At 38.9% G+C, this 7,218-nt stretch overlaps 1 protein-coding gene across 7 annotated transcripts in view; it reads left to right on the top strand.

Annotated features, from left to right (window-relative positions):
- LOC102069926 (sodium channel protein type 5 subunit alpha) overlaps positions 1 to 5,019 on the top strand; it is a 218,491-nt gene extending 213,472 nt beyond the window's left edge. For all 7 annotated transcript variants that reach the window (XM_074547507.1, XM_074547323.1, XM_074547581.1 and 4 more), the window contains one exon: positions 1,039 to 5,019. In XM_074547507.1, the coding sequence (XP_074403608.1) occupies positions 1,039 to 2,276 (1,238 nt within the window). In that variant the 3' untranslated portion in view covers positions 2,277 to 5,019. The remainder of the gene's footprint in view (positions 1 to 1,038) is intronic.
- Positions 5,020 to 7,218: the final 2,199 nt, after the last annotated feature.

Below are 7,218 nucleotides of genomic sequence, written 5' to 3' on the forward strand. Positions count from 1 at the left end.
GGAGCTCAGAAATTCAATTCTTCTGGAAAAAAGTTTGCATTTTGAGGGAGGGAATAGGTGAATGAAAAAGTGTTGTGTTAGGAAAACATCCACTGATGCTCCTGCTGCTCTGAACACCCTTAGTGGACTGGGGAAGCTGCAAGATCCCAGTGACAGATCTCTGGTGCTCAGACACCCACCTGTGCTTTGGGAGCATTGAACAGCCTGGATTTCACAGGTTTGGGTCACCCAGGGAACATCATTGCCACACCGCTGTCACCAGAACCTTGATGTCAGAAGCTCTGGATATGCCCATAGCACACAGTGAACCAGAGCTGTCATGCTGCTCACAGTGCTGTCCCATGACCAGCCAGGCTGTTTCAGAGGCCTTGGGCCATGCCAGTGAGCCCTTTTCCTGTGGGAGACAGGAGCTCAGCAGGGCTCAGTGCAGCCAGGGACTTCAGGCATTCTGGACCAAGTGCTCTGCTCCTGCAGGAAGAGTTTAATACAGTGGTGCAAGCTCGTTTCCTTGCTAGCACAGCCTTAGCCCTTAGTTCCCTCCCAGTCCATCAGGGAAACTGGAAAAATTTATAAGCAAACAACCAACCAAGTGGATACACAGTAAAAACCTGCACTGTTCTGGTGGTAGCTCAAATAAAACAGGCCAAGCACACCAGCATTTCTGACTCATTATTTTACGGACAAAAATGTTGTCATATCAGAAAAATTCTGACATCTGCACTCAAGACAAATTTCTTAGGTGGGTCACGGTCAAAAAGCTGCAGTTATCTGTGTCTTGACTTGATCTTGGTTTCTCATTACCAACAGAAAAGCTTTCCCTTAATAAAATTGCCACTACCATTCTTTGTTACAGGCTCACAAGTTCTTATGGATTAAATGGGCATGAAAAAGCAGCAATGCCTTTCCCTTCACTGTGAGCCTTCCACTCTGGGCAACTTTCCATTTATTTTCTCAATAATCCTGACTGATTGCTTTAAAAGGAAAGCCTGGGATTATTTCCCATGTACTAACTTGCTGTCTGTCTCTTTTCTTTTCAAGGCACCGTACTTTCTGACATCATCCAGAAATATTTCTTCTCTCCCACACTCTTCAGAGTCATTCGTTTGGCTCGGATTGGCCGGATCCTGCGACTCATCCGGGGAGCCAAAGGAATTCGAACTCTCCTGTTTGCCTTAATGATGTCCCTTCCTGCTCTGTTCAACATTGGCCTCTTGCTGTTCCTGGTCATGTTCATTTATGCCATTTTTGGCATGGCTAACTTTGCCTACGTGAAGAAGGAGTATGGGATTGATGACATGTTCAACTTCCAAACCTTTGCTAACAGCATGCTCTGTCTCTTCCAAATCACCACGTCAGCTGGCTGGGATGGTCTTCTCAACCCCATCTTAAACACTGGACCACCGTATTGTGACCCAAACCTTCCCAATGCAAATGGCTCAAAGGGAGACTGCGGGAGCCCTGCTGTAGGGATTTTATTCTTTGTCACATATATCATTATATCATTTCTCATTGTTGTAAACATGTATATAGCCATTATTTTAGAGAACTTCAGTGTAGCCACTGAGGAAAGTACAGAGCCTCTAAGCGAGGATGATTTTGATATGTTCTATGAAATCTGGGAGAAGTTTGACCCTGAAGCCACTCAGTTTATTGAGTATTCTGCACTTTCAGACTTTGCAGACGCGCTGTCAGAACCTTTGCGCATAGCGAAACCCAATAAAATCAAACTCATAGCAATGGACCTGCCCATGGTCAGCGGAGACAGGATCCATTGCTTGGATATTTTGTTTGCTTTTACAAAAAGGGTGCTAGGAGAATCCGGGGAGATGGATGCCCTTAAAATACAGATGGAAGAGAAGTTCATGGCAGCCAACCCCTCCAAGATCTCCTATGAGCCGATAACAACGACGCTCAGGCGGAAACAAGAAGAGGTCTCCGCCATCGTCATCCAGAGGGCCTACAGGAGACACTTGTTCCGGCGCTCCATGAAGCAGGCATCCTACCTGTACCGGCACAGAACTTTGGAGAGCAGCAGCATCCTGGAGGACGATGCGCCCGAGAAGGAGGGTCTCATTGCATTCATGATGAACGAAAACTACGGCAGGCCCATAGACAAATCAGAAACTCTGTCCTCCACCTCCTTCCCTCCGTCCTACGACAGCGTCACCCGAGGCACGAGTGAAAACCTCCAGCTGAAGATAACGGATGTGAGCAAAAGCGATGAGGCTATAGATTGTCTTCTCTCACCCGACAAGGATAAGGAATCAATTGTTTAAGTGTTTGTTTAGAATGCTTTAAAACATTGTTTACAGAATGTAATGCTGTAACTACACAACGATTGAAGCAGCCTTCTTATTAAAAATTAGTTGCAAAAGAAAAAAAGTGGAGTTTTTACCCTTAACTACAGGAGTCTAATAAGTCATATAACATTTGACCCTGCTCTTTTTGACTTGGCTCAATATTTATATTTATATATGCACAGGAAGATTCTCTGCAGGGTCACAGCTGTTATATCAATGGTGTGAATAAGAATAGGCTAGACTGTAAAACAGTAAACACAGTGTATATCTATCCACAGATAAAGCCTGGCTGTATACATTCATTTAAGGTCTTACTCATATTAGTGTGTTTACTTATGGCGATGTATGACCTTGCATTCTAAAAAGAAAAAAAAAATCACAGCTGCTGTAGCAAAATGTAACACTTACTGTATATGTTGTGAATGGTCTTTCATAAATTTATTATATTTGATATTTTTTTACTTAAAAAAATGAAGTCTCTTTTTCCATGGAGATTAATGATCCTTACACTCTTCACGATGAACTCTGAGTCAAGGTAATAGAAACTTGCGGGATCCCCATCACTTGAAGAGGAAAGTTGTTGATAATTGAAGTATCAAATTAGCAACATTTAAACTGTTGATTACACTAAGCCCTCCCTCTTGGGACTTGCAACTGCGCATCAGCAGAAACACACACACACAAAAAGAAAACAACAAAAAACAGAGAAGCAAATGATGTCAAAATAATGAGAGAAATGGCTTGTTCTATCCTTCAGGAAACTAGAAAATAATGGATTCTGTTTGTAAAACTGTTAATAAAAGCACTAATTTTTTAGTATGTTTCAAGAATCTGCTTTGAAATCCGCAATCAAACTCGCCATAGAAGTAGCGCATCACGTTTGTGTGTAGTGATCCAAAGCACCATCTAGGCTGGCAAAGTTTCTGTTAAGGTAGTGGGATAGGTTACATTTTCCCCAGGAACACTGAGCAAAGCAGCCTTATTTGGAACTCTGTTCATTAATATTACTCTAAAAAAAAAAAAAATTGCAAATACTACTAGCAGTAATAAATCAATGCCAACTGGGCTGTGCAGAACGGCTGTGACAGTGTGATCAAGAAGGTGGGAGGGGAATTACCTCTGGATCTGTATACAGATTTTGAGGGTTTGAATCCTTTTTACTCAAGGTCCATCTTTCATTTTCTCAGATAGTACGGTTAGATTTCTGGGGAAGGACAAGAAATACAGGAACTGATAAAAAAGGCTACTAGATAATATCTATATCCTCATTCCTGTAGGCAAAGTAATATTTACAGTTGATGTGTCCTTCAGCTTCAGGCCAAAGAAATGACAATGTGGTGAAAGGTGGATGTGTGGCTGTAGAAAAGTATTAGAGGTTTTACGTGCTAACATAGGTTATTATTTATTATCTTTCAGTCTTGATAGAATGTGAGAAATTATTTATGGAACATAGAGACATGTCCATCATTACAGACAAGTTCTTTCTTTTTCACCTTCACACTGATTGTACTTGGGTTTGGTTGGACTTCATGGAAAATCTTGAGATTTCTGTAATGAGCCATTGCACTTTAAAGGAAGAGTAATTGTGCTTTTTCACCTTGGAGAAGCAAAGATATCAAGAATGTATTTAAGGTGTATTGTCATTGAAATTTAGTTACATCCCAGGTTGTGAAGGAGTCAAAAAACCACATGGGGTTGGCAACAAGAATTAAAGCAACACGTTACAGTCAAGTTTATCTATGGCCATTGTTATCTGTCCTCTAAACAAGTCAGAATATGTACGACAACATGTCAAAAGGATGACAATGTATCTGTGTAAATATGGGCTAATATATTCTCTCCATTCATTGAGAGGTGTCTCAGGCATTCACTTGAGAGTGGTCTATCGGTTAATTCAGAGGATTTGCCATCAGGATTCCTGGGGTCTATTCCTGATTCTTACTACATGATTTTTAGGCAAATAATTTAACCTATCTGTGCCTCAGTTTACCCATCTGTAAAATGGGAATAATAATACTTACCTACCTCACAGGGGTGTTGTAAGACTTTCTGATTGCAAAGTGCTATAAGGGAATGAACCATACTATATAAGTATTATTATAATCATGCTCTCTTGCCCTTTTAACCCCATGTCTATGGTGTATAACATAGGGCTGTTCCTCTGGGCATTTTGTTGCCTTTAAATCTTGTATGTAATTAGATTCTAACTTAAGGGGACTACTCGTCGTTCCTTGAAGTAAAAACATTCTTTATTCCTTCCCCCCTCCCCACTCCTCACCTCCCCCAAAAACTCAGAATTGCTCAAGGCTTCTCAAATTAGAGAAACTTTATATTCCCTGTGTATTTATGCTGTAATGTTATTCTGACTGTACATATCACCCAGAAAGAGTATGCGATTTTTATATTTATATGCATATATATATATATATACACACACACACACATACCTATATCTATACATATATATGTATCTTGTGAGTTTATAGAGTGGCTGACACTCGGAGGACACGACTTACTGATTAAAATGTTTTCTCCTCAATGGGATTTATCGATCATTAGCAACAAGCTGCTGCCTATAATGAAACTGTTTAATTAGAAAATAGTACATTCATTACTTGCTGAACAAGCATTTATTGGCTGACAAGTAGCAAAATTATTTTCCTTTCAAAGCTTTAGAATTAAAAAAAAAAAAAAAAGAGGGAAAAATGCTAAGGAAAAAGGAGCATTTCTTATGTGATTTTTTTTCATGTATGATGTAAACTGTCTGAAACCCAAGGAAAATGCCAGCCTGCACTCAGAAGTGAGTCGTCGGTTCTGCTGCTTTAAAAATATTTTAGTTATTTGCAACCTATATTAGAAAATATTCAACAGCTGTTTTTATTAAGAGTCAGGCCCAGTAATGAACGGAATGTAAAGAGACAATTAGCTGGCCACTGATTTTATTAAAGAAGAGCCCTTCCTTTGGTCATTTCACCCTTGAGTTGAACATTTGAGTGTCATTGCTGTGAGACCCTATAGTACTGATGCAATTACAAATGGTTCTTTTACTCAAAACCTCTATTTAAAAAAAAAAAAAAGAAAAGTAATGCAAAAAAAATCTGAAAGAGGGTCTTAACTCTAGATGTTTACAGTGCAACTTTCTAAAACTGAATTGTAAATTGCTTTCAAAAACCTTTGTAACTGGAAGGTCGGTTTTCTATTGGGTTTTCTATTGTTCTGTGGTGTGTTTCTTTAGGGATGAAGAGGGAATGGTATCTTTGTATGGTATGCAGAACTCCCCTCAAAAATGTCAAATAACCTCACTTGTAGATCTTTGTTACTGGAGATGCTGATCCGAATCGAGCCATGATACAACCTCCCAGTGCAGTGATTTAGTTTAAGACACAAACTCAATAGTTGGCCCACACTGTCTATAAGCATGGTGAGTGCTACCATTCTTTTTTTCTGTTGATTTGTTCAATAAAGGCTACCACATGAATCACTCAAGCTACAAAAAGAGCAAGGAAAATATCAGCCAATATCATAGGACATATTAAGCTGTTTGTACCTGGAAAAATTCAAGTTTATTATGTTTCTTTATTAAATAAATAAGGATAACAAATATTTCCTCTGCTTTTTTTTTTTTTTTTGTTATGTAGTCAACGTTTATGTTATAATTTCTCTGACTCTTTTTCTACATATTTATTTGGGGAATGCATAGTGACTTTTGCTAGGAGGCTTGTTGATGAAAACCCCTCAATTTCACCTTACATTGGAAGGCAACCTACAAAAAATTAAAATCTTCTTGAATTCAGTGGAGAATTTCTGGCTACATCAGATTAATTCAAAGCAGATTCAAAAGTCTCTCTTCAAACAGAATCTTTCAGAGGATGAACCCAACATTGATATTTCAACCCATCCTGCCCAGTAGAATTAGCTGGAGGAAAACTAGTTTGAGCTGCAATGAAAAAATTCAGTCAGACCTTTGAATTAGTTTAATAAAAATCAGTTTATAATTATGTTTTAAATTAACCTGGGGCAGTCTGACTTGTGGAGAAGTGGTTTTTTTAATAAGCATTTGCTAAAATATGTCATACAATAATTTGACTTCTGAGTCAACATGTATAGAATGAATATGTCTGAAATTCAGGAAGATATTTTTGGTTTAGAAGGAGCAGTGTGCTGAAATTAGAATTCTCCATGGAGACATGTCAGGTTAGTTAAGGAAATTCTTTGTTAGAATTTGTGGTCAAAATTCCCATGTAGAGGAAATTCAGTGCCATGATCCCCACTAGGAAGATTTTCACATCTAGATTTTTACTATAATTGCCTAACTTCTATAGATCTATTCTCATCACTGTGCTAGGGACTGTTTTGGGTTAGAGAACTCTCCTTATTTTCATGCAGGTCTTGGGAAAGTTTCTGAAGGATTTCAGATTTTTTTTCATTTTCAGGATGAAATTTAAAAAAAACCCAAAATTTGCCAATTGGATTTCTTCTTTTCTAGCCCTAGCAAGGAACTTGGAGGACTGTCTCCTTTGAAAGTGTGGATTTTTATACTTGTTTTTTTTAAACATAGAATTATTTGTGTTGGAATGAACCTAAAACATCACCTAGTTCCAAATCCTCCCTGCCATGGGCAGGGACACCTTCCACTGGACCAGGTTACCCCAAGCCTGGTGCAACCTGGTCTTGAACTCTTCCAGGACAGGGCATCAGTAACTTCTCTGGAAAACCTGTTCTAGTGTCTCACCACCCTCACAATGAATAATTTCTTCCTAATATCCAATTTAAGTCTCTTGTAGCTACTCTCTTGTAGCTTAACTACATTAATAAGTAAAATAAAGTTGATTTTACAAAGCAGCAGATCTATTAAATCAAGTCTGGGTGCAATCCATGATGTTGGAGCCAGGGCCTGCAATTTCTAGATTCATTTTGA

Source organism: Zonotrichia albicollis, chromosome 1 (genome assembly GCF_047830755.1).
Source record: "Zonotrichia albicollis isolate bZonAlb1 chromosome 1, bZonAlb1.hap1, whole genome shotgun sequence".
NCBI lineage: Eukaryota > Metazoa > Chordata > Aves > Passeriformes > Passerellidae > Zonotrichia > Zonotrichia albicollis.